The 27,871-nt window shown below is 39.4% G+C and overlaps 1 protein-coding gene across 3 annotated transcripts in view; it reads right to left on the reverse strand.

Annotated features, from left to right (window-relative positions):
* cacna2d2a (calcium channel, voltage-dependent, alpha 2/delta subunit 2a) overlaps nucleotides 1-27,871 on the reverse strand; it is a 224,953-nt gene that overhangs the window by 79,719 nt on the left and 117,363 nt on the right. For all 3 annotated transcript variants that reach the window (XM_083529148.1, XM_083529147.1, XM_083529149.1), the window contains one exon: nucleotides 10,742-10,786. In XM_083529148.1, coding sequence (XP_083385274.1) covers nucleotides 10,742-10,786 — 45 coding nt within the window. The remainder of the gene's footprint in view (nucleotides 1-10,741; nucleotides 10,787-27,871) is intronic.

The raw sequence follows: 27,871 nt of genomic DNA on the forward strand, positions 1-27,871 counted from the left end.
ACTCTTTTTCTTCACTGGAGATAATCAGAGGATCCTAAAACATGCTCCAGTATGACATTGCCCCTGTGCACAAAACAAGCTTAATTAAGACATGATTTGCCAAGGTCTGTGCAGAAGAACTGAACATCTGACCAATAACTGCTGTAAAGTAATTTACTGAGCTCTATAGCAGGCCACTCAAAATCTTACAAATTTTTCCAAGACATGCAAATCTTTAACAAGCTGTTTTTGTGCACAGGGACATACACAAACAAATCAAGTCAAGTTTATTTCTATAGCACTTTTTACAACAAACATGGTCTCAAAGCAGCTTTACAGAATTTAACAGTTAAGGCGAGCGATGTGTATTTATACCTGATGAGCAGCCATGGTGACTGTGGCAAGAAAAAACTCCCATAGATGATATGAGGAAGAAATCTTGAGAGGAACCAGACTCAAAAGGGAACCATCCTCATTTGGGTGATACCAAGAGTATGATTATAAACATGTAAACAATACAGAACACTGAAGAGTGAGAACTAACATGAGCACTGGAATGTAAGATTATAAGTAATGTCCTTTCTGCAGTTTTATACAGACATTTGAGGTCTCCTAGTTCACAGGTTTGGGTCTCCTTGTTCAAGTAAATGGGAAAATTAACACAAGAACTATATCCTGTACAATTTTGTGCCTCCAACTTCGTTGTAACAGTTTGGGAAAGAAGCACATATCACTGGAAATGTCAGGTGTCTGAATACTTTTGTTAATACAATTTATTGCATATGCAAAAAATTGCTCCCTCATTGCAGCAAACTGTGGATCTTGGATGATCCAAACTTTATGATTCAACATCTTAAAATGAGAGACTTGCCAAGTAAAACCTTATAATTCCAAGGCTTGAATATACCTTTAGCACAGAGTACATAAGATATACTTATTTCCCTAGAGTTATAAAGTGCCTTTACCTGTGTGCTTTAGAGAAACAACAGGTTTTTGCTCCTATGATGGTGAAGCTTTTAAAAGGCTTAAAAGTATTAGCAAAGAAAATGGAGTAGGTGACATTTATGATGAGTCACACTGACTCAGAAACTTCTGAGTCAAAGAGTGTCATTTATTCGTGTTGCTCATTCTATTATTTATTTATTTAAATAGTATCACCTTTATATTGTTTCAAAATATTAGACAAGATCTTTGCATTTAAATGTTGACATTTAAGTAGCAGTTTTCAGCAAACTGTGTTTTTAGGGGGAAAAATGGCTGAATTATCTTTTTGCCAATATTTGAATATACAGAAGTGTAGAAAATGTCGGAAACGACATTGGAAATCTGTAATTGCTTTTCATCTAATATAAAGAAAAAGATTCTAGAATATTTATATAAAAAAACTAAATTTAGGTCCATTGAACATGTTGACTGGTTTGTAGAAAAGATCAGATTTTCCGCATGTCTAATCTCTACAAGTTAAACATAAATATATCTATATTTTTTAAACACAGAATTTAGCAGAGAAGAAGGGAATAGAGTTGAGTACAATAGAACACAATAAAATAGAGTAGAGTTATGCAGAATAAAGCGAAATAGTAAAATAAGTGTAAAAATAAAACAAGAATAAAATAAGATGCAGAAGAGTAGAGCAGAGTAAAGTGGAATAGAATAAAGTACTGTATAGTAAAGTAGACCATGGCAGAGTGTAAAGGAAAAATGTAGAGTCAAGTAAAGTAGGGTAGTGTAAAATAGATTTAGAGTTGAATAGACTATGAAATAAAGTAAGGTAAAGTGAAGTAGATTATATTTTCCCCTTTTGAGCCTGGTTTCTTCTTCATACCATCTAAGGGAGTTTTTTCCCTTGCCACAGTCACCCCAGGCTTGCTCTTCAGGGATCAATACACATAATTCACTTAAATTACTATTTTTTTTGTTCTATAATTCTTAAGTTCTGTCGCCCTATGAGCCTGCTCGGTGGGCACAGCCCTTACCACAACCCGGCACCTCTCCCGACATCGTGAGGTGCAAAGAGAGAGCGTCGCAACAGGCACTCCCCCCAAAGGGGACCCGGTGCGACGCTCAAGGCCAAAACCCTGGGAGATGGCGTATCTGTCATTTTTTAATCGAGGCACTTTGACCAAAAGATCCTGACCTGGGACCACCTGGGGACCTGGCTGGGAATGGGCGCTGTGCACCTCACTATACGGTGCCCGCCCAACCCCTGTGCCCTCAAGGAGCTGGTTTGTTACCCTTGCTACTCTTAGTGCTTCAGGGCACGGCCAGCTTCAGTAAACACCCTCCTCGCTCTCCGCCTGGCACCATAGTGGATGTGGGAGGTTCGCCTCCTCTCAGGAGGCCCTTAGAGCTGGCCCAGGGCATTGCTCCAGCTCTAGTTATGCCAGAGGTCAGTCTCAAAAGACTGATTTCCTTAAGAGACTATCTGGCAGCCTGGCAGGCTCTGCCAGACATGTCTCGATGAGTCCTGCACACTGTTGACAAAGGCTATACGATTCAGTTCGGGTCTCACCAACCCTGGGTAAACGAGGTGTCCCTCACCCTGGTAGGGCCTGAGCAGGCTCTGGTCATTGAGCAGGAAGTGAACACTCTATTGAAGACGGTAGTCATCAAGGTGGTCCCTCCATCACACAGAGAATCTGGGTTCTACAGCCGGTACCTCATAGTTTCCAAAAAACGATGGGTTGCGTCCTATACTGGACCTGCTTCAGCTGAACCTCACGGCCATCAAGAGAGTGAGGGAGGGCCATTTGCTCACTGTGAAGCAGTTTCAAAGACTGCTGCGTCTGATGGCAGCCACATCCAATGTGGTTCCACTTGGCCTCCTGCACATGAGACACCCTCCAGTGGTTGCTTAAGACCCAGTGGTTTTCCCAGAGTTGCAAACCACTCCGTACGATCACATGGTTCTTGACTCAGGGCATCGTGCTGGGAGTTTCTGGTTGTCGCAAAATGCTTATGACAGACGCGTTTCTCAAGGGGTGGGGAGTGGTCATGAGTGGCCTCTCTGCTCGAGGTCTCTGGGGGAGGTCCTATCAAACATGGCACATAAACTGCCTCGAGATGCTGGCCATGCTTAAAGCTCTGAGGCATTTGCTCCCAGACCTCAGAGGCCACCATGTGTTGGTCCATACAGACAACATTTTAGTGGTTTTCTATATCAATCACCAGGGGAGTCTGCAATCTCACCTCCTGTACAAGCTGGCATGGCAGATCCTCCTGTAGGCCCAAGGGAAGCTGCCCTCCTTGAAGGCAGCCTATATCCCGGGCCTCTTAAACCAGGGAGCAGACACCCTCTTGAGGCAAGGGCCAAGGCCCTGGGAATGGCGACTCCACCCCTAGGTGGTGGAGCATATCTGGGAAAAATTTCGCAGAGCTCATGTGGACCTGTTTGCATCTCAAAAACATTGCACTGCCCCTTATGGTTTTTACTAACACCCCCAACCCCACCATTCTTTAATCCATAGCTCTCTCCACGAGGATGTTGTACGCCACGAGGTGGAGCCTGTTCAGTGCATGGTGTGAACAACACTGCCTAGACCCAGTTAACTGCCCAGTCAGTTCAGTGCTGAAATTGCTTCAAGAACAGTTTGCCAAAGGGTTGGCTCCTTCCACCCTGAAGGTTAATGTGTCCGCCATTACAGCCTGTCATGACCCCCTTCGCTGGGTAATCATTGGGTAAGAACCCGTTGGTGACACGCTTTCTCCGTGGTACCCGGTGGCTGAGGCCTCCGGTATGACCTAGAGTGCGTGCATGGGGCTTGGCCATTGTCTTGGAGGACCAGTCGGAGCCTCCGTTTGAGCATCTGACCAAGGTGCCTGTAAGGTTTCCTTACAGTTAAGACTGTGTTACTCTTGGCCATCTCCTTTCTCAATAGAGTGGGGGATCTATAGGCACTCTGTGCCACAACCCCTTATGCTCCAGGCATACTCTCCTCCTCCCTTTTAGGCCCAGGAAAAGCTTAACCCACTGTGTCATATACATCCACAAAACATAACTGTGGAGGAAGTCGGAGCAGCTGTTCATCTGTTATGGCCCTCCAAGGAGATGTCTCCCTGCGAATAAGCAGACACTCAGCAGATGGATTGTGGTTGCGAATTCTTCCTCTTATGAGTCCTCTGGTCTCCCTGCTCCTTTCAGGTTCAAAGCGAACTCCACTAGAAATGTGGAAGCCTCTAAGGCCTTGTCCTCAGGAGTTTCCCTCCAGGACATTTGCAACACTGCAGGCTGGTCCACCCCACTGACCTTTGTCAGGTTCTATAGCCTCGACCTCAGTCCCACTCCTGGCCCTTCTGTCCTCACCCTAGCTGTGCCTATCCACACTAGTCAGGGATTGGTCAGTCTGGCTTAATTCGACTTTCATTCCCAAAGCGTTTCTGACGCAACTTGAGTTCCTAAATGAGAACGTCTCCAGGTTACGTATGTAACCATGGTTCCCAGAGGGTACGAGAAACTGCGTCTCTATGCCACACTGCCTGCATCCCTGCAGCGCTTCCTTGCCTTTTCAGAAGCTGGCGCTGGTTTCACATGATGTGATTTTAGGTTTCTGATCGTGACATCACCCCGCCAGTGACACTGCACTTTCCATTGGACTGATTATACACGTGATTCAAAACGTGGACAACGCGGAGGCATTTCCAAAGTGTTTCTGACACAGCGCCTCGTTCCCTCAGGGAATCATGGTTACATATGTAAACTGGAGACGTTCCATATTCATATGTAAAGGTTTTTTTAAGCGTGTTATTTATTTGTGACTTATTCTCACTGTTAACCATTTCTTGCATTACTATTTTGTTTGAGCGTTACAATTTTATACATAAATTATACTCGGATTGTGTGTCTAAGCCTTTGGTGAGTACTCATAATTAGATAATCACAGCTAAAAATCCAGTCAAGGCTTTATTAGATCTGAATCTAATTTTTAAAAAGCCCCTTAAAATAAAATGACCTAGTTTTTTACACAAATGGGTCATAGTGACATCCCATTCAAACTGAAAGAAAGTTTTATGATAACTAATAACTCCAACTTAGCAGTCTACACAAAATGATTTCTAGTATCTGGTGACTATAATACATCCAAATAATGTTTTTATACCTGTAAGTGTGTGTGTGTGTGTGTGTGTGTGTGTGTGTGTGTGTGTGTGTGTGTGTGTGTGTGTGTGAACAAGCAAGGGAGATGCTTATGTGATGTGATATATATGATGTTCATGCACTCCAGAGCAAAAGTCTCAAGTTAAAGATCTTCAAAAGTGGGTAGAATCACATCAGCTCTCTGTAGGTACTGTACACTACACTATATAAACAAACGTTTGTCGACTTCCAATTCATTCCAAAGGTGTTCAATAGAGTTAAGTAGCTCTATAGATGGCCAGGCAAGAGCTTCCACTTCAACCCATGTAAACCATATTTACACGAACCAGTATTGGCAGTGTGTTGGTGCAGGGAATTGAACTCATGACCTTCTGATCAGAAGTCAAACATCTTGAGCTACACCTCCTATATCTTCATAGAGCTCGCTTTGTGCACAGGGGCATTGTAATGCTGGAACATGTTTGGCCCTTTTAATTCAACTGAAGAGAATAATTAATCTTATTGTATCCAAAGGCATCCTATACAATTGTGTGCATCCAACTATGTAATAACAGAGTGAAGAGAAAGCAAGTTCCCCATATATATTTTTTCACATACTGTAGTGTATGCAATGTAATCAGTATTTATAATTTATAAAGCATACAGTACAAATCAATACAATTGCCATCTTAAATCATTACAAAATACTAATTAAGGGTGAAGGGTTGTCAGGAAAAAAAACAATATCTTACAATATAATAAATGTCTGGAATAAAATTCAATATAATGGAAAACTAAGGCTCATGGTAATGTTGGCTTTATGTTGCTGAGCCATTCGGTTTTTTTTATTTTGTTTTTTGTCACTTATTCTAGTTGAACGCCTTTCAGAAAGCAGTTGGTGGTGGTTTAGCGTAAATAACATTTTAGGCCAGTGACAAACTAATCGATTGCCGGCGAAGCCATTTTTACCATCTGGATTGATCAAGATATTCTTTGTATATATTAAATATTGAAGTAAGGGTTTGTTCGAGAAAGCACTTGCATATTTTGGAATAATTTTCTTACTTGCCTGTATTGCCAACATATTCTCCAAAGGCCAATTTAGTTTATAATTTGGGTAAATATTTATAAGATGATGAGGAATGTGTGTTCTGTGTATAAGCATGTTGTCGTAAGTGTAAATCCTAGCATTTATTCCCCAGATGTGCCTCAGCAATGTGTGAAAGAGGTGTGAATAAGACTTGTGTATAGTTCTGTGTCTGCCCAATGATAAATATAGGTGTCTTAATTCAAATAGAGTTTTTATTTTTTTTGCATAATGTGAATGTCTCTAATATAGGGCATAATAATTCAAACAAAAAGACATTCGTGTGAATGCACGAAGCAGCATTTTAATCCTAGTTACTTTCAGGTTCCAAATCACTGATACTGTTTCCATCACAGAGAAAGACAAGTCAAAGTTTTGTGGATATCATGTATTAAATAAGAATATACTGTATTAAAACTACTCCAGCTCCCTGAATCTTCAGCCTCTATTTCCACCCACTTCACACATTTACACTACTTACACCTCTTGAGTGCCACAGCCTGAGTGGTGTTTCTGACCATGTGCATCCATTTATGGCCACAATATATCCACCTAATAATGGCGTTTAATGCGTATTTAATAAAATAAGTACAACTGTTACCTGTTAAATAAGTACAACTGTGGCCTCACCAGACCTGAACTCAACAGAGCACTTTTTATTAGAAAAATGGGAATTTGTATAATGAACGCACATCTGACAAATCTGCATCAACTGTCAATATGTTCCATAATCTCAAATAAAGGTTTCCAATGCTTCTTTGCTAAGATTTGTGCATGCTCGATATCAACATTATTACGCCTGAACTGTGTGTTTGTCAGTTTGTGTACTGCGCGTGGTGCATGGTCTTTGCCTTGGCTGCTCTCGATTTATTCTTCTGTTTTGCCTCTTTTGCTCAGTCACTCTGGTCATTCCCCGTTCCATGATTTTAGGTTTTTAAAGATTACTCTTTTGATTACCACAACCTTGCTGCCTTTGTTTAAATAACCCTCATCTTTGGAAGGTTTAACCTGAAGTTGTCTCTGCTTAGTTTGCTGTCTGGGACAAGCTGACACATGAAAGATTCAGAAAGTGGGGTTATTCAGAGAAGACTTTTAGACCAATAACAAAAAAAAATCTCTTTGAATCTTAGCAGAGAAATTTGCCAGCTAGATGCAGTAGCTCACTTCCCTTGCTCCAAATGTTCCAAGAATTACTACATGGCTTTTCTTTTTCTTATCCAAGAGAAAGTTCATTGGACCTTTAACTGAACCTGTTTTCCATTTATATAAATATTTAGGAAAACCGTAATGTGATTATAGTTTTCTCCTAGGACTATGATTTTTATTTGAAACGTTTTTTGCATGTAATGGAAGGACACAAGTCTCAGAGTCAGAGTAAAGTTCGTGAAATTTGTACTCAATTACCCTTGAGACCAGGAGTGAAAGTCTTTAGTCACTATATTAATGGTCATATTCAGCTGCTAAAAATGTTAATACCCTGGCTACCAGTAGGGGATGTTAGCAGCTCTTGGTTAATAAAAAGGGTCTAAAATCAGTTTTAGTCACCAAACTGGTTTATCACTAGCTTGTTAATAAACTTGCCTATATTCTGAATGAATAACCTCCTCTAGAAAATCTCAAAATAAAGGCAGGCCAATCCAGTCATCCATGATTCATTCATGCACTAACATGGTGAGCAGGATCCTTGAGAGTTTCATATCTTCCACTTTCTAGTTGTTTGTTTTTCTGGACTGCCAGAAATTCCCCCTGGTTCAGCCCTGATTGACTCTGGAACTGCAAAGAATATAATTTCAACATCCCACGCATTAACCCATTATTTTGTGTCTCCCCTGGCTTTGCAATCATAACCACCATATCTCTTAGAACAAATTAGGCCTTGTTTCCTGGCCAGACATGGAATATGAAGGCATTTGTCTCTGCTGAGAGCCCATCTCATACCATTAGACATCCCTGTCCATTATAATAACCGTTTAGAAAATCTTTGGTAAGAGCAAGCACAAAGCACTTCCCCTACACCATCTACATGATTACATCAGTAAGATAGTCGAGGGTTCTGTATCTCCAAGGGTAGACCTGATCTCTTATTCCCAGTTGAATGTAAAGCTACATAGGACAACACTTGATCTACATTAAGTCTCTAGCAGCTGCAGGTTTGTTTGTGTGGAAGAGAGGAGGAGCAAGAGGAGGAGGTCTTCATTTATGTTTTGATTATAGGGAGCTTAATAACACCACTGTGAAATATCCCTTTGCTTTCCTATTAATGCCTGTCATCTCGCATCATTTTATCCAGCTGTATGATTGTGACTGTCAGGTATAAAAAGTAGCAATCATCCAGCATTTAAATGGCAAAGAAAAGCCAACATGTAACTAGAGCACATCTCAATGCTCGAAGCAATGCGTGAGCCATCAATCTCAGAAAACCTCAAGATGCTTCTGGGAAAACCCAACATCTGCCCATGAATTCTCATTAGACCAGCTAATTATGGAGTGATAGGACTGGAGGGATGAAAACTACAGGCTTTATTCAGACAACTGAAAAAGGGGACAGACAAGTGGAGTTATGGGTAGAGAAGAAGGGAGCCTTAGAAAAAGAGAACTGCGAATTGAATGCTACTGCATCCAAAGACTTCCTATACAATTGTCTGCCTCCAACTTTGTAGTAACATTTGGGGAAATAACTACATATGGCTGGAAAAGACAAGTAACCAAATACTTTTTTTTTTTTTTTTTAAATAAAGTGTATATTACCTATTGAGTTCTATTTAAGGGTAAACTGCTACTTTTACTGCTAATTTTATTTAGTTTAATAACAACCTAATTAACAAAGTGTTTTGGGATGAAAATTTTGAACAATGTTTACTTAAAGTAGAAAATGTAGCAATGCTAATTCAGCTTATCCTTCACATTGTACATATATATTCTTTATACAAGAAATAATTATTTAATTAATTTGAGAAATCAAAATTATCTTCTAAAAACATAAAAACATAGACGATGATAGACTTCTTGTGCACACAGTCTACAAACTAAAATTTTCTAGCGCTGATATTTTTTCCCAGGATATTTTTTTTGGTCGTGTCTACTCAAGAAAGATCTGGCAACCACAAAGGTGTAAACAACACACAGGCAATCTGAAATTGGTGCTCAGAAAATTGCCTTTCACGTGTGTATCCAGTCTCTGAATACATGAAGCTTCCCCTGCATAAATATTGATGTAAATTTTGTCGCCAACTCTGAATATGAGCCATAGAGTTGGAAATGCTTTTCTATTTTCATATTTATACAGTATGGATTTCTTGACGAGGGTAAAATTGTAGGTGCTTTTATGCTTTTTTCCCCCTTTTTTTTTGGGAACCATCAAGCAATTTATTATTCAATATTTGAAAAAAAATTACAGGGATTTAAAAACATTATTGTGCCTTGAACAAAAAGAAACTTTAATAAAGCTCAGATATTAACAGAAAGTGCTAGGCTGGGGGATGTGTGAGTGGTTTTAGGAGGAGGAAGTAAATCACTGTTAGAGAGATTTTTAAAAACTAAGCCAAAGGTGTGTGTATGTGTGTAGTGCACATTTGTATGAGAGTTAACTTTGTGCCCTACAGCCCCTTGTTTCTTAGGCCAGTAGGGGGCAAGATAGGGGTCAAAAGGGTGTGTCAGGGGGGTGTCCTCTTGGCCTCCTTTATGATGAGTGATGTCTTCCAATTAGGGATGCTGACGGCCCCTAAAGTAGCCAGCCATTAATCACATACCTGCCCTGCAAACAAAAAAAAACCTCTTTGATTTATGATTCTGCTGTCTCTCCCTCTGACTCCCTTCTTCTCTCTCACCTTCAGTCATGTCCTGCATTTTGTGGTCGACTGACTTCTGGAATCCTTTCTTAGCAATGATACATCAATCAGCACTGGCTGTATTGGGAGAAAATGGCTGTGACCTTTCATGTACAGAAAAGAAATGCCACCAGGTAAATGCGTCGTTGTGCTAATTGTCTCGCCAGCTCATGACTTAAAATCTTCTTACCAAAAGAAGTTCTCCTCCACTGACTATTTGTTTAGATTCTCACTCTCTATTTTCAGGTTCCTTCCTAGTTGAAGAGCATATAAAGCTATATTTATTAAGTCTTGCCAATACCAGTGTCTGGAAATCCTAAATTACTATAACAACTATTGGGACCATGTTTCCCCTTGTGCACATTATCTGAAGGTTTCATGTCCAGCAGGTTCTGTCACACAAGCCAGGGAAATTACACCACCTACTAGTGCCAGCAGGAGGAAAGCAAAGCACCTATGCCTTTTTTTTCTAAGTTCTTGCCAATTCCGCAGATGAAGTAGGTTCTGTATTTTGTAGGCCCTCACTTTATCTATGTTTTGGACTTTGTTCCTGTATAGAACTTTCAAGCATAGCAGCACAGAGAATCCCAGTCTGCCATTAAAAAGAATTAAAGATCTGCTGCAGGATTAGATTTCCCAATTTGTTTCAGAAAAACAGCACACCTAATGCAATAGTTCAGACCTTAGTGTCTTTCTGCAGTACACATTTTACATAAAAATCAGCATGAGAGCAAATAGGCAAAAATTCTCAAAATGCAAAACAGAAATGCCACTTACATATTCAAACTCGGCCTTGGAGTCGTAGTACTCTATAGCGCTCGCCTAAAAACAAAAAAAGACAAACAGAACATATATAGTCATTGTCACATTGGAATATGAATATAAATGTTCAGCCCATTTGAATCTATTTCTAACCAATCCAATTTCTGAATGATCTTTCTTTTGTAAATGTCTGATACAAATATACAAATTGTGTTTATTTCCCCACCACACATTCATTGCTTGCTAATGGATAATCAAAGCAATGTATTAATGACCCTGTCCTTAGGCCTTACTTTGGAGACAGAAATGTTGATCTGTCTTTTATGTTGTTTGTCAGTTGGTGTGATTCGGGGAGATTCATTATTGTTAAACAGATTAGAGGTTAGACATAGACAGAACGCTTTACAAAATGCTTGGGGTTAAAGAAGAAATATACCAGCCCACACAGCTTTCCTGGAAATTACTACAATTGCATCATGGATGACATTTCGGTATGTAATTTGATATTAAACGATGTCAATTAACTTTCACTACTAGAAACAGACAACGAACATTATTATTTTCTGGTGGAAGCCTGCATCATTCATGATAATGCGTTCGTGCTTCAATATATGGTTTAATTTGAACAATTTATTGCAACCAAATTAAAATTATTCAAAGTAATACCACCTAGTGTGATTTAAACCACAATCCCAATGACGTGAAAATGAAACCATGCCATTATTCCCTTATTGTTGAATCTGTCCTGAAAAAGAAAAAAAGAAAAAGATTGTGGAATTCACCAGAACACACCAGCCAACATTCGTTTTTCCCTCTGAAATGTCCTTGACATCATTTCTGCAGTAATTAGTACAAAATGTCCAAGTGAACAACAAGAACAGAATGTTTTTTTTTCTCTGATTCCAGAGTGTCTTTCCAGCTTCTGGGCCTGTGTTTGGAATCTAAACTCTAAATATAGCACACAACTGCCATGCTACTTAACTCTATTGTGAGGAGTAATGTGTATTGTTTAATGAAGTTTAAACAGAGGTTGAGAGCAGCATATCCATCTCGTCTAATGCCACCACAGTCACACGCTGAGACTCCCTGCTGTCGGATCTCTGCAGGCAGCCTGTATCTCTTCTCCTCCTTCTCTCCTCTACTCATGTCTTCTTCATGTCCTGAAAGATGACAGGCTCTCAAGGGCAATAGAGCACTGGATGCCTAAGTGTAGTATCTGAGTGTCACTTCTTTTATTATGCCTGCACCACTCTCTTTCATTCTCCCCTTGCTATCTCTCTATTTTTTTTACCCTGTCTCCCCCGTCCTCTTTTACTTTTGGCCGCGCTCCAGCTACTCTTCGAGCTGTCAAAGCTAACACAGCAAGACCCAGTTGCTGTGATGACAACTGGCACTGAGATGATCGTAATGGCTGAAAGAAAACTCAGCAATCTGCAACTCTGACAAATCTATCGATTGATCCACAACACAGAGACACACACAGACACACAAAGCTGCTTCCTTAGACTAAAAAATTCACAGTCTACATCCATAACATTAAATCCACCTGTCTAATATAGTGTAACACCAATTTGGCACCAAAAAAGCTTTTCCTTCAGGTCTTCCTCTACAAATCCTTTGTGGTTTCTGGCACCAGCACATTAGCAGAAGATCCACTAAGTTGCAAAGTGGGGCCTCCATTGATCAGACTTTTTTGTCCAGCATATAACTCAGATGCCAGGTCAGATTAAAATTGGTATGGCTGTTCACTAGCTGTGCAATATAACCCAGCCCTTGACTGGTACCACTGTAACGAGACAAAATGTTATTCACTTCACCTGAGAGAAAGAAAGAAAGAAAGAAAGAAAGAAAGAAAGAAAGAAAGAAAGAAAGAAAGAAAGAAAGAAAGAAAGAAAGAAAGAAATAGAGAGAGAAAGAAAGAGAGGGAGAGAGAGGCAGAAGAATAGAGAAAGCAAGGAGGTCACAAAATAAATAGATGTAGACAGTCGATTAATATGATAAGGAAAATTATGAAGGAAGAGAAGAGAGTGGAAGAGAAAGAGACAGCACATGTGATTTTGTTGGGAGGGACGAACAAGAGAGCTTGGTAAAAAGGAAGAATAAGAGATAAATAAGAGCTGCAAGATGTTTTGTGTGTTCAGCAGAGAGCGAAAGAGAGAGAGAGCCAGTGAGAGTTAGGAGAGGATGGGTAAGTTTGCTATTAATAGCATTTGTCTGGCAGCAGAATATTGCTCGAGAGGGCAGTGGCCTGCAGTTTGTGTGTGTGCGTGTGTGTGTGTGTGTGTGTGTTTGTTTGTGTGTATGTGTTCTGACTTTGGTCCTCTGGGTAAAACTGTTGTGCTGACTACTGTCTTAGACACTGCACATCAAAATATTTATCTCTCATACTAAGCTGTGCAGCATTGCATTTTAGTGTAGAATATTACTGTCCATCCGCAACTGAGGCATCTGACCTCTCCCATCCACACATACTGACACCTCCACTCACTTGTACATTCATTCAGGCAACTCGCACTCAATCTTACAACTACCCCCACCACTCCCACTCACTCTTACAACTACCCCCACCACTCCCACTCACACTTACAACTACTCCCACAACTCCCACTCATTTGTACAGACACTCTGACTACTCCCACTCACTCTTACAACTACCCCACCACTCCCACCCACTCTTACAACTAACCCCACCACTCCCACTCATTTGTACAGACACTCTGACTACTCACACTCACTCTTACAATTACCCCACTGCTCCCACTCACTCTTACAACTACCCCACCACGCCCACCCACTCTTACAACTAACCCCATCACTCCCATTTACTTGTACATTTACTTTGACCACTCCCACTTACTTGTACAGACACTCTGACCACTCCCACTCACTCTTACAACTACCCCACTGCTCCCACCCACTCTTACAACTACCCCCACCACTCCCACTCACTTTTACAAGTAACCCCCTCCACTTCCACTCACTTGTACCTTTATTCTGACCACTTCCACTTACTTGTATAGACACTCTGACCACTTCCACCCACTCCCCACACACCACACACACACACACACACACACACACACACACACACACACACACACACACACACACACACACACACACACTGTTTGTTCATGCCCTGGCAAAGTAACCTGCTGAAGCTGTGCTTTACATTGTCCTACATGCATTGATTAAACATAAAATACACATACTACAAATCTCTAAATATGGTACATTGTGGAATTATTATCCAAAAGTATTTTTATATACTTATTTGATAAACTATTACAAAAAGTTATTGTAAGTATATCTGCACACCCTAACACACACACAAAAAAAATATATACTGTGACAATTTGTGTCCATCCACACAGCTCTTCTTTTATATGTCAGGACATTTTGGCATTTAAATGGCAAATGGTCTCGGTGTTATCCGTGGAGACAGCTTTGACTTTACATCTATATCTCACTCAGACACACATTAATTAATTTATAATTACATGACACACACTCCCCATGTGTCCTGATCTGATCTGTCTGTAGATTCTCCACAAAGGAATTGGGTTTAATGAGCTGTCCCAGTTGGTCCTGTTCTAGTTCAGACTTTTCTTTTTTGTGACGTGAGTGATCTATATGAGAGGTGAGTGTACGTGTTAGTTTTACGTATATACTTTTTGCAGCATCAATGCTCTTAAAGGTCACACTGTGGAACACGTGTAGCTTCAAGCTCTAAGCCTAAATCTAGATATCAAACACAGTTTGGTGACATTTTGTGTGCGATTAAATAAACACTATTCGAACAAAACGTGCGGGCATAAAATCTAGCTCTTTCTGCCGTAATAATATGTGTAAAAAAGTTCAAGCACATGTAAAATAACAGCACAGTGGTTTTTTTTTTGTTGTTTCATGTGGTGTCCACAATGCAAATAAGCAACACCGTGTTTTCCTTGTTGTGCGCATCTTATATGTATTTTAGAATAACTTCTTTGTCGTTAATCCATTCCCATTTCAAGACCTCGCTGATTTAGTTCAGCACTCTATTTCTGAGACTCTCTCCAGGCACTCGGACTCTAGAGATCTCCATCACAGAATGTACAATGGCCCTCTAATGGAAACCGACTTCCTATCAAACACAATCACACATTTCATTTGCTGCTCTTCATTAGGCCATAGACTGGCCAGAGAGTGGGGCTGAATGAGAATGGGGGGGGGGGGGGTGTTTGAGATAACAGAGACACAAGACTGCCACTCAGTCACCACACTCCCCTGTCCTTGATCCGTCATCTAATCCAGAGCAAAGATCATGGTCAAACTGAGATAAACCACATTCAAACTTTCAGATTCAGATTCATATTGTTGAACAGTTCAAATCATTGATAAGCCTATTTAAAGATATGTGCAAAACTTTAATCCAAGCTGAATGCTCATTGTTTTTCTAGTGCATTTATAAGAATTGGATGTGGTGTTAAATCTGGAGCGTATTACAGTGTGTTTTGTGTCATGAAAAGTGATGGTGGCACTCACTGCAGCTAAAACTAGGACTGCAGCTGCTTGCAGGGCTGAGGGTAGCACAAGGGTCAGACCTGGAGCTGGGGAAAGAAGACACAAGTCCCGGATGGGGAAAGGAAACTAGCAAAGAGCCGGGAGCTTCCATGAAATAAGGAGAGGTGAGTGTGCTGTTTGACAGAGAAAAAGAGAAGAGGGGAGCATGCTGGGTAATGGGGTTATGGAGCAGAAACATTGCCATTATTGTCCTAGAGCCACTGAAGCTGGACAAGTAGAGAGGGATGTACCACTTTAGCTGGTGAAATATCCAAGGTGTCAGGGGATGGTTTGAATAAAAAAATGAAGGAAACGGTTATCCAGTGATGAGAATGAGGTCAGTTACACATGGATTTTGCTGTGAGCAGTAAGTTGACCACCGTAAAGAAAAGGAAGAAATAGACGCTAACTCACTCATTTACACTTTCGAAAACACTGTCCTGATTTATAAAGGTCAAGATGGCCAGTCCAAGTGACCAACATCAAGTGAGCAATCCTACACAGAAACTACAGAGACACTTAATAAAGTGACCTTAAAATCAAATGTGACCGTATTTCTCCCTGTAAACTCAAACTGTACATGAATCATTTGTAGTAATCGCTTTGACTGAACTGCAGCAACGTCTTTACCCCTCTGACATGGAAAACATCACTGTATGATTCACTGTACGATTTCAATTGCAAGCGCTACATTTGGCCTTTTACATCTGTACCTGCACAGATAGAATCAAATACATACAACCTCCTTTCTAAGAGGTTTTTCTTAGCCTTTACTTGTCACATATACTTTACAGAGAAGTGAATTGCTTTTAGGAAGTTTGGGTCAGACCACAAGGTCAGCCATGATACAGCAGAGAGGGTTAAAGGCCTTAATCAAGGGCCCAACAGTAGCAGCTTGAAGGTGCTGGGGCTTTAACCACTGACCCTGAGATCATTAATACAAAGTCTTGAATCTCTACTGCTCTGCTTTTTATCTCTTTCATCCAACCCCAATTTCTTGAACGCTTAAATGGAAGCAGAGTCCTCCATTCCTGACTGCAGCATCAGGATGTTTGTTTATTAAACATCAGCTTTGCATAAACCAAATGAAAGATCTTGTTGATAAAACCAGCCACCATAAAAAAAAAAAAAAAAAAAGTCTTACCCACCCAGAAATACAATCTAGACTTCTTCCACATTGTCTTTCATTGCTTGCTAATTAAATGGCTTGCACTAGATTCTGCTAGAACACGTACATTACACATGCTATTTTCTTTCTTTCCCAGTTATCCAGTTTCACATCATGGTTTCACATCAATGATAATGTTGATAGCATTAGCATTATCATGAGCTTCAGGAGAGTATCCAAGAAACACTACATGCTAAGTGAGAGAATTCAACCCGAATTGGATGACAATCCAATGCATGAAACAAATCGAACGCACACACTATTACATCTATGGGCACTTTCCTATTGCCTAGCCACTCATGCTTTTAGAAAGGGGGAGGAAACTAGAAAAACCAAGAGCAAACACACTGAGAGAAATAAGGAGAACTTAGTGATACAAACCACTTGTTTGAATATTACTATTTAATTACTATTAATTAAATAGTTATGTTAAAAGAGTTAATGTTAAAATGTAGTGAAGTAAACATTTCCCAAAATGACAATGCTCTAATAAGATACATGGTGTGGCCAAAAGTATTGGGACACCAGACATTTATAGCCATATATAGACATTTTCTTTCTCCAATGAACTAGGAAGCCCAAACCTGTTCCTTTGTGACAATGTCCTCATGCACAAGGCGAATGTAAATCAATGCAGATATTCTTAACATGTGTTGGAGTAAAAAATCTTAAATTCCGATGTCTGCAATAGAGCTCTGCCCTTAACTCTAATAAGATCTTTGGGATGAATCCCCCAGTCCTCCTCACGCTCCTTAACTAACACACTTGAGTCTGAATGAGCACAAATCGCATCCACACTCCAAAATCTAATGGAACATTCTCCCAGAAGTGTGGAGGCTATAGGATGTTGATCAAAAGTGCATACAAATCTTATGGCTAGGTCCACACAACTTTGTCCATATACACTGTGGTAATTTAAGTTAATAAAAAGCACTTAATTACAGCAACCAGCTAAAAATTCTAGAAGGGTTTATTAAATAAATTATATGATATAAAACTGACATGATTCTAAAATGTATATACAGTACTGTAGGTTATGAAATGACTGGTGAAGAAAGTGACAAAAAATCTCAATAATGGTTTAATAGTCTGTGACATTAATACACGATTGCACCCTGAGATGTATTCCATGAAAAGCTAAGATTTCTTAAAGGATGAGAAATATCTAAACCTGCAAATCATCTTGCAATATATTAAATATAATATATAATAGTCCCCAGGGAGCAATTCACACAAAAGTGCTTTGAAAACATGGGCAATCATTTGTTTAAAACAGCAGCTGTTAGTCTGATGAAGCAATTCTTAACAACGGAAAAACAAAAAAACACCGTCCATGTTAGCAGTAATTGTGATTTCTCATTATTTCTGTAATTTTCTCCTCAACCCTTTTGGAGAATATTCAGGATTATTCAGTCAACATTTATTTCTTTGAAGTAAACAATTTAATGAAAATACTTCACACAGCTGGAAGAACATACGTCTTCCTTTCAGCAGTCCGTTTCTTATAAACCTTAATTCTAAGGCGTTCATTTTTTTGACAGTGAGATGCGAAAATGGTTGCTCATAACCAAAAGCCATTCAAATCAGAGAAACCCCAAAAATGCCTTTCTGAAAGATCATAAATGAAATTACAGCATCTATTTCCTGTGTGCTATTAAGCTGCCTTAAAGTCTTTTAAAGCCACCTGTAGTAAAGCCTGTCTCTTCATGGCTTCCAGACCCACCGGAACAGAGTGCATGATGGGAGCCCTAGGGTGCGGCTTGCTCATCAGCAGGCGTTCCTAATCCCAGGGCTTTTAAACGATTACAGAGCACTTGAGCTACATGCAGATGTTCATTTGAATGCTGATAAGCAGCTACACGGCTAGATTAAAAGGCTAAAATAAGCAGTGCAAATTTCAAGGTGAAGAACGGGGTTTGCTGTGTGAGTTCCTCAAAGAACACACGCATTCACACACACACACACACACACACACACACACACACACACACACACACACACACACACACACACACACCTCTGCTTGATGCAGGTTCAGGCTACTATTGCAGACTAAAAACTAATTCACAAAACAACTGAAGGGGAAAAAGATATCAATAAATTGGAAATATATCACATTGCAATAATAATAATGTTATAATTTAAAACATTACAATTATTAAAGTGTAAGCTGCATTTTTGACACTCAGCTGCACAATCATGATGAGCTGTACAATCACAGATGCACTAAAATTCTAAGCAGAGATATAACTCGAGGCAAAGGGTTTCAAAAGTGATTTGAATTTTCACTCTTGATGTATGGTATTGACAACAAACAGTGTTGGAATTCCCTAACTGTAGGACAAAAGACCTAGATGGACAAATGGGCAGCAGGGTATCAAGATGATTTGAGGAAATCTGGTGAAAATTGGATAACATTTGAAAATTTTTTAGCAATTGCAGTATCAATAATGGCAGTTAGATGTAAACCTTTCATTACATTTCCATTCATGGCGTCCAAATCCAAAGTGACTTGTGATTATCGTATTATCCACAACTAAGCAGCTGAGCAACTAAAGGCCCAAGCTTGGTAGTGCTGAGATTTGCACTCACAACCTGATCAAAAGTCCAAATTTCTTAGACTGCCAAAGATATTCTAGTCAGGAGAAGAGGGAGAGATATTCGGGCATAAGAGAGAGCAACGGCAGCTCTCTTTTGTAAGTTGCTCTGTATGCGGGTGTATTGTGTAGGGCTACAACGGGACAGAGAGGTGCAAAGCTGTCTATAGCTTTATGTAATAAGAAGTAGAAGTTTATATTTGAAGTACTCTGATGTGCAGGTGTAGGTATAATATGAAATAAGCACCAGGCCTAATATTTGAAAAGCATTTGCCCTATCCTATTGGCAGAAGTTCAAATTGCATTGATGGCACAGCCATCCATGGTTAAGAGTTCAAAAGAGTAAAACTGTCAGCACTTTCAGGGTGGTAGAGATGCATTACTGTCTCTCCCATTTCTCTTTTATGCATGCAGAAGTAGGCGAATAGCTCTTGCATTAAAGGATTTATATCTCTGACCACTCGTTCCTTTTCACATCTCTCCATGCTTTCTTCTTCCCCTCTTGGCTCTTTTAAAGGAGAGTTTGTCCAGCCACCCCCTTCTCCAGAGATGACCTAAGAGTGGCCAATCAACAATCAGCACCAGGCAGAGAAACGTGTTATTTGCGAACCCATAATCATTCCCCATCTCCAAACGCGCCGTTGTCCCTCTAAATCGACCCAAGCTCCTATTTGAAGCCGGTGTTGGCCAAAGTCACGTGAGGTATAGAGACGACGGAGGAAAAGAAAATGTATAAAACATGAGCATCTAAGTACACACCAAGTAAAAACAGATGACAGTGAGATTTCCAGTGGACGATAAACTGTACTGTACTGTTACTGATACAAGATGATATATATACAATGCCCACCAGGATGAGAATGTATACACTGAGCTATGTATAAAGATATAGGTTTATTATCAGATGTAAGAACCTTATCATCCCTACACTATATCACATTTCCATGATAGCCAGTGATGGAAAACATCAAGTTTGTGTTAGTGTTCAATCTAAATGCAGTGCATTATGGGTATTATAGTTTGGTGTGAAGGAGGAGAATGTGAGTGTGTGCAAGACTGTGAGAGAGTTCACTAGACTGCATATTTTTGGTAAAGTCAAACACAAAATCAACACAAATAAATTCAGCATCAGTCTTTATTAATGTATGCAATTACTCCTGATTGGCAGAATTTTTAGATTAAGATATTGCTGGAACTCTCTCCTGATCAATAAAATTCTGCAATATTTAAATGTTTAAATATGGAATGCATGCTGATGCATAAAAAACAAAGCTCAACATATTAGTAAGAAAACACTTGTGGCAAACTTGTGAAGTCCATATGTACTTTATGCTGTGAATCTTATTTAACAAAAGTGTGTGGAAACCTGCCCATCATATTGATATGTGCTTTCTGAACATCCCATTCCGCACTTAGTCCACATTTGCTGTTGTAATACCCTCCACTCTTCTGGGAAGATGTTCCACTAGATTTTGGAGAGTGGTTGTGGAGATTTGTGCTCATTCAGCTACAAGAGCATTAGTAAAGTCAGGTACTGATGTACGGTGAGGAGGCCTGGGGTGCAGTCATTGTTCCAATTCATGCATCCCACGTAAATCATATCTTCAAGGAGTTTGCTTGGTGCAAGGGCATTGTCATGCTGGAACAGGTCTGTATATTCTAGTGTAAGTGAAGGAAAAATTTAATGGCACTGCATCCAAAGGCATCCTGCAAATGTGCTTCACTCTTTGTTCTAACAGTTTGGGGAAGGACCACATACTGTATGGCTGGAAAAGTCCCTATATTATTGTCTTTATTGTGTATAATGTACTAAAAATACTAAAAGTACTCACCAAGCACATGTGTCTATATAATAAATAATCTCACAATAAATTCAGTGGAAACTAGGCCAAATAATTTGGCCTTAATTTAGAACACTAGCGATCTGCTATACTCTTGAATAGTTCAGTAAAACTGTCTGAGTGAATGTGAATGTGTGTGTTATCCCCACCAGTTTGAGAGCCATAACTTCACTTAATACCATCTCCTCGCTCCCAACCGGACCAAATGCTGGACACACACACACCTATACACACGCACAAACAAGAGTCCTTCATGGGGGTTTTGGTGTGTGATGAGATGGGCTGCTGTCCTCTGGAGCGTAGCTATGTGGATTTGGTGGCATATTGATCTCACCCCTAGCTTCTTTGAAAGGATCGATGGTGCAGTTTTACACAAGAGAGAGCACCAGCACTTTACAGAACCAAAATTTTCTTTCAATGTAGTGCCAACTCAAGAGATAGAGACTTCGAGAAGCTCATATACTCAAAAATCCTAAACCTGATTTGGAAGATTGGTAACTTGTCTCATTGTGCAAATTGCTCTTTCATTTATAATTATTTTTACAGCATTGCTGCATTTATTAGAGTCTGGTTTTTTTTGTATCCAGATTTAAAAATAAAAAATTATGTTAATTCCTGTGTAGTAGTAATATTTTGGACAAAACACTAGTCCCTGAAATCACACTTTTTTTTGACAGATTGAACCAGAAGTGCCGATAGTAAAAAGAAGCAACACTCAGGAATACAGGATTCTAAAACACCTGACCATCAAATTCATATGTGGTTCTTCCCCAAAATATTGTCAAAAATATTGATGGCACACATTTGTAAAGAATTCCCTTGTATGCTGTGTAGATTTAAAATTTTCCTCCTCTGGAACTAAGTGGCCAGAGCACGTTCCAGCATGGCAACACTCGTAAGCGCTAAGCGAGCTCTATAAACACATGGTTTGCCAAAAAGTGGCAAAAACTTCAGTGACCTCAACAGACCCCTGACCTCAGCATCACCAAATAGCTTTGGGATAAATTGAACTGCTAACTGCACACTAAACCATTCGTAGCTGACATCAGTGCCTGAATGAGTACAAATCCTTACAGTCAAACTCCCAGAATAGTGGATGTTTATATTACAGCAATAGAGAAGTCAAATTTGGATTGGAATGGTATGATGGTCAGTCTACAAATTTATGATCATATATTGTATAAGTCAGTAGAGGAAAACCTTAAACTTGTATATTCCAAACATATTATAAAATTGGATTCACGTCTTCTAGCACATCCTGGTTCATTTTTTTTTTTTTTCGCTACTACAAATTGCAAGTTAAATGCATAATTGAAATTGGGCGAGCTGACGTTCTATAGCTTTTAGAGTGTATGTAGAGCCTAAAGCATGAATTCATGAATTCAAACTGCACTAGATCTCAAACCCTGTCAAAAGCACTCAACTCAAACTGTCTGAGTTAGTAGAGTTATTTACATATAAACCCTGATAGACACGAGAGCATTGTTATCTCTTTACTCGGGTTCCGAACGCTCCCTAACATTACACACGTTTCGATTTAGCATGGTTGCCTCAAAATTATTAATTCCACGCAATCGTTTTTTGAAAACGTCTCCCACACAAGGAGTTTTCTGAAGATTCTGTTATGTCTCGGAAAGTTTAAGGACATGTGTGTTGATGAGTGAAAGACAGAAAAAGAAGGAGAGATATGTACAGTGTGTGAAACCTTAAGGAGAGACACTTTAGCAAATTACAGCTAGGGCTGCAATCAGGAAGCTGAAATTACCAACCCAGACAGGTCACCAAGGCAACTGCTCGCCAGCAAAGCAGGTGTGTGTGAGTATGTGTGTGTCTATGTCGATCTATGTACATGTGTATATCACAAGTGGTAGATTTCCTTGATATTATGCTCAGTCCCAACTGTGTGTGTGTGTGTGTGTGTGTGTGTGTGTGTGTGTGTGTGTCTTTCTCCTTTCATATAACACCAAATTGTTCTAGTAGGACATATCTTGCACACTTTCTCCTACCGCACATAAAGACTGTCATTACCTATTCACACTGAAATGGCAGCTTCTTACTGCACTAGTAGGAGTCTGTCTCTCTGTAACCTAGACGATACCGCCCATGGTCAGGCTGAAGCCAAATGACATTCGGGCCTAAATATATCGCAATCGTATTCATCTCCAACTCAAAGGCAATACTAATCGGAAATCATTCTTCGGATTTCAATCTGAAACTTGCTTTCAATTTAGGACAGATTGTATAATTAAATCAACAAAGAAAGAACAGACGCTTAAAATGCAAGACAGCGATCAGCCTGAAAATAGACCTCCTCTTGTTTTCGCCTGAATGGTTTCCCTTCAAGATGAATTTTTCCGCATGTTGAGGGACAAGTACAGAGGGCATCCCTTTTTTTTTTTTTTTTATACCCTTTTTGTAGAGCCAATTATCTCAAACAAAAGCTTTATTACACACACACTGGAGCTGAGTTGCTCTGGGCAACAGCACTCTCACTACCGGTTTCTGTTCCTCTTCTGACCGCTAGGGTTTGAACTGCAGATGCTTGATGAGACACAACTTTAGCTACACGAAGGATATAAGACGAGGCATGTGTGAAAGAACTGTTATAGATCGTCGTCTATTGTGCAGCTATTGATGTGCGGAGACGGCGAGCAAAGAATACGAAGACGCCACATGAGCATTGTACTCGTGAACATGCAGTGCGAGAAAGAAAATGAAAAAAAATTTAAGAGTGCATGTACTGCATGCTTTCTCACAATAATGCGTGAGCACATACACGCATGCTTGACTTATGATGAAAGGTTTGATTGATTAGAGAATGATGATTACAGTAAATGGCTTGGAAGATGGTTCCTTCTCCCATCACCTCTCTCTCTCTCTCTCTCTCTCTTACTCACTCTCCCCATCTGTAGAGTGCCTCTCGTCTTTCCCCTAATGGCACAGCTATTAGTGCTAATGCATTTCAAACATACAGCAGCTGCCATATTCGGATGGAAAGCTCACGTCCTCTCGCTCTCGTTCCATCCCTTGCTTTCTCTCCCTCCATTCTTTCCTTCTTTCTTCTCGCTCCCTCGCCTCCTAACACGTCTAATCAAACAGGTTGATGTGCAAAATGAAGCACTTACTCTACTGCAGTTACACGTCTACGTTCTCATCCGCGGTCTCAGACTAAAGTGATGTTTATAATGAAAAGATTGCGTGTCTTTGACCTCATGGGCTCATATTTAAAAATAAACAACACACGCAATGAGTGAGCTAATGTGAGCTAAAAAACGTTTTAACACACTGCTTTGTTTCAACTATAATGATTTAAACATGATCAGCTGCAAAGATCCACTGATAATAGTTTTGGACTCCTGCACTATCCACCTCTGTTATGTTTGTCAGTTCTTCCATTTGCTCCTTTAACTTTAACTTGAAGAGGTTGGAAAAAGAGTTTCTGCAACTTTTTTTGATGTTAATTTGGAAATATTGCTTTACTCACAAATATTGAGTCAACTAATACAATTGAACACATCAGTTTAAGGACCTCACATATAACTATAGACTTAAGTACAATTCAAATATTTGCATAGGCATATGTCTCAATTACATATAAATCTGACCATGGACTAAATTTTTCACAAAATATTAACGCCAGGAAGCCAGCATTACTGTTCTGCCAACATGTCATCTGAAATCTACAAATTTGTGAATACACTATATGGACTTGTGGACACCTGATAATAAGATTTAAATGTGCTTTTTCAAAAACCCATTCCCAATTTAATCTCCATTTGCTGTTATAATATTGTCCACTTCTCTGGGAAGATGTTCCACTAAATTTTGGAGTGTGATTGTGGAGATTTGTGCACATTCAACCACAAGGGTGTTGGTAAAGTCAGGTACTAATGTAGGGTAGTATGTAAGTAGGGTAGTGTGTATTCTAGGCCTGAGTAGTCAGCATTCCAACGCATCCCAAAGGTGTTGAATAGGGTTAAGGTCAAAGCTCTATTGCAGGACACTCAAGATGTACATTTAAATTTATGGCATTTGGCAGATTTGAATCCAAACCTTATCAAAAGCAAATGAGTGTTTGAGGCTTTACTCAAGGGCCCTGGTCAAAGGCATGGTGTTGGGATTTAAACACACAGCCTTCTGATCAAACATCCAATAACCACTAAACTACGATCTTCTTACTTCCACTTCCTCCTCCACACTAAAAATATTTCACTCCAACCCATGTAAACCATATGCTCATGGAGCTCGGTTTGTCATGCTGGAACAGGTTTTTGGTCTCCTAGTTCACGTAAAGGAAAAATTGAATGTTACCTCAGCCTCAGCCTAAATAGTTGTGTGCCTCCAACTTTGTGTTATATTCTGGAATATTCATCCTTAGTGTGAAACCTCAATGTAGTATTTTCGCTGTACAGTTACTAAAAGTCATGCTCAACTGAACCTATGAATTGATCCTGTTAAATATTGAAAAAACTAGAGTGTGGAATCTGAACTAACTTGACTGAGTTTAGTCATTTTGTGCAAAAAATACCCATAACATCTTTTCATGATATTCAGATTCACTGAAATAGACCAGATGAAATCTCCGTACTACGTCAATGATCTCTTTCTGATTTATTTACTAACATCTGCCCAACTGAAACCAATAAAAAGTATTAATACATAGACTTGCAGTAAAACATAACTATTAGCTAGGAGTCACACAGAAGATTAACACCAAGATTCCTGCATTAATCAACCGCAAAAACAGGTCACAAACCAAATCTGACAGAGCAGTGAGCCTAAATGACCTTGAGAAATAAGACTCAATAAACCACTTTAATATCCATTTCACACGCTATTGCGTTCAGATGGATTTAAACGGGCATCTGATCCACTTGTGCTGTTGAGATTACTGTGAGCATGACAAGTCCTTGCTACAACAGCCCGCTTTAACAGCCATAATGGCCGACTGGCACATTCAGTGGCTGGACTTATAAGAGCAGTTGGGATACGCAGCAGTGAAGATATTGTTAAAAGGCTAAATCAAATCTGCAATCATAACAAGTCACAGGTAATGCTAAAACTGGATTGGTACTGCTAGCTTTATGACGTCAAGGTCAATAGCCCTTAGAAATACCATTCTTCACGAAGGTGCTAATACATCTACACTAATAGACGTATGTTTTTTTATGCTCACCAAAGCCTACGACATTAACACTTCCCAGGAAATGTAGTAAAGTTTTGGTGCTATTTAATAATGAAAGAGATAGACAGGTGTTCAGCAAACAGAACAAACTAGGACAGCCAAGAATCAACAGTGTGGATTGAAAGAGGCAAAACAGCTGAACATATACATTGATCAGGAATAACACTATAACATTATGACCGGTTAAGTGACTAACGCTGATTATCTCTTCATCATGGCACCTGTTAGTGAGTGGGATATATCAGGCAGCAATTGAACATTTTGTCCTCAAAGTTGATGTATTAGACGTTGGAAAAATGGGCAAGCGTAAGGATATGTGCAAGTTTGACAGTCTGCAGTGGTCAGTATCTATCAAAAGTGGTCCAAGGAAGGAACAGTGGTGAAACGGTGACAGGGTCATGTGAGGCCGAGGCTCACTGATGCATGTGTGGAGTGAAGTCTGGCTTGTGTGGTCCAAACAAACAGACAAGCTACTGAAGCTCAAATTGCTCATTTGGCAGCAAAAGGGTGACCAATACAATATTAGGCAGGCGGTCCTAATGTTATGCCTGATCAGTAGTCATAAAGCTATGCCTATATATTTATTATATGTATATGTTTTACCTGTTAAAATGTATTTGTGAGCTCTGAAAGAAATGAAGACATCTAATCACTGCATTTCTTATTTCAGACATTACAAACACAGAATAACCTGGAGCTGTGGGACACCCTGCCACCGTCACTTTAGATTTATGATCAACATTAATCAAATCAGACATTGGATGGCTAAAAGCTAGAATAAATATCTAACCTAGGTAATTAGTCATATGACGATCTAATTATTGACTCTTGCTATAAATTAACAAGAAGTACTAAGCATGCTTTTTTATGCAAAGATATATACAACATATACATCATGGCAATATTGGTTTAAACCTAACCAGTTTTCATGTGATCCAAAATATTGGAACAAGTGAGTGACGGATGATTCTTGTTGACCAGATGTACTCTGTTAGATTAATTGTTTAAAAAAGTCTACTCTCAATGTTGGGTCTTTGCCTGTACAGACAGTATTTATTGTTTAAAAAAAAGGATAAACTATGTCTAAAGAAGAAAATCAAGTCATTCTGAAGATAAGAAAAGAGGCAAAAAACAAACAGAGCCAAAAATCTAACTAAAAAGGCACATCTGGTAAACAAGATACCAGTCAGTTGTTCCAATATTTTTTGATCACTTTAAAAATTGAAGGGTTTTAAAAAAGCGTAAATATTCTGTTGTTTAACAAATCTAGATATGAATATCAGGAAAAGAAAGCTGAAATTCTAGGGGCAGAATGATAGAACCTAATGGTGCAATTGCACACAGTCAGGGACGGGCAGTATTTATAATACATGTATTTGTAATATGTATTTTAGGATTTTGTCATTTGTATTTGATAGGGTTGATGAAAACGGCATATTTTGTATCAAAATACTCAATACGTAATTTTAAAATACTTTGTAAGAAGTCTACTTTGACATCATTTAAATGCGGCCTCTGATTGGTGCCTACTCAGTAGTTTAACCAGACTTGTTAAGTTAAGAACAAAAAAAATGATCCATATGGAAGAAGGTGGTCAAGGTAAGAAACATGCAGGTGTAATGGTGAAAAGATCGATCGAATAGGTCAATTGATGGAAGGTTTGCAAAGAAATTTCATGCTTTCTTGTAAAAAATTGTTGTTAGTATTTTTTAAAAACAAAACTACAGTCGTTTATTTTGATATATAGTGTAGCTGCTGTATTTAGTAGATTATTTTGATTAAAGTTAAGGTTTTTGGTATTTTATTTCGAAA

The sequence above is a fragment of the Silurus aristotelis genome (assembly GCF_946808225.1).
Source record: "Silurus aristotelis genome assembly, chromosome: 2".
Classification (NCBI taxonomy): domain Eukaryota; kingdom Metazoa; phylum Chordata; class Actinopteri; order Siluriformes; family Siluridae; genus Silurus; species Silurus aristotelis.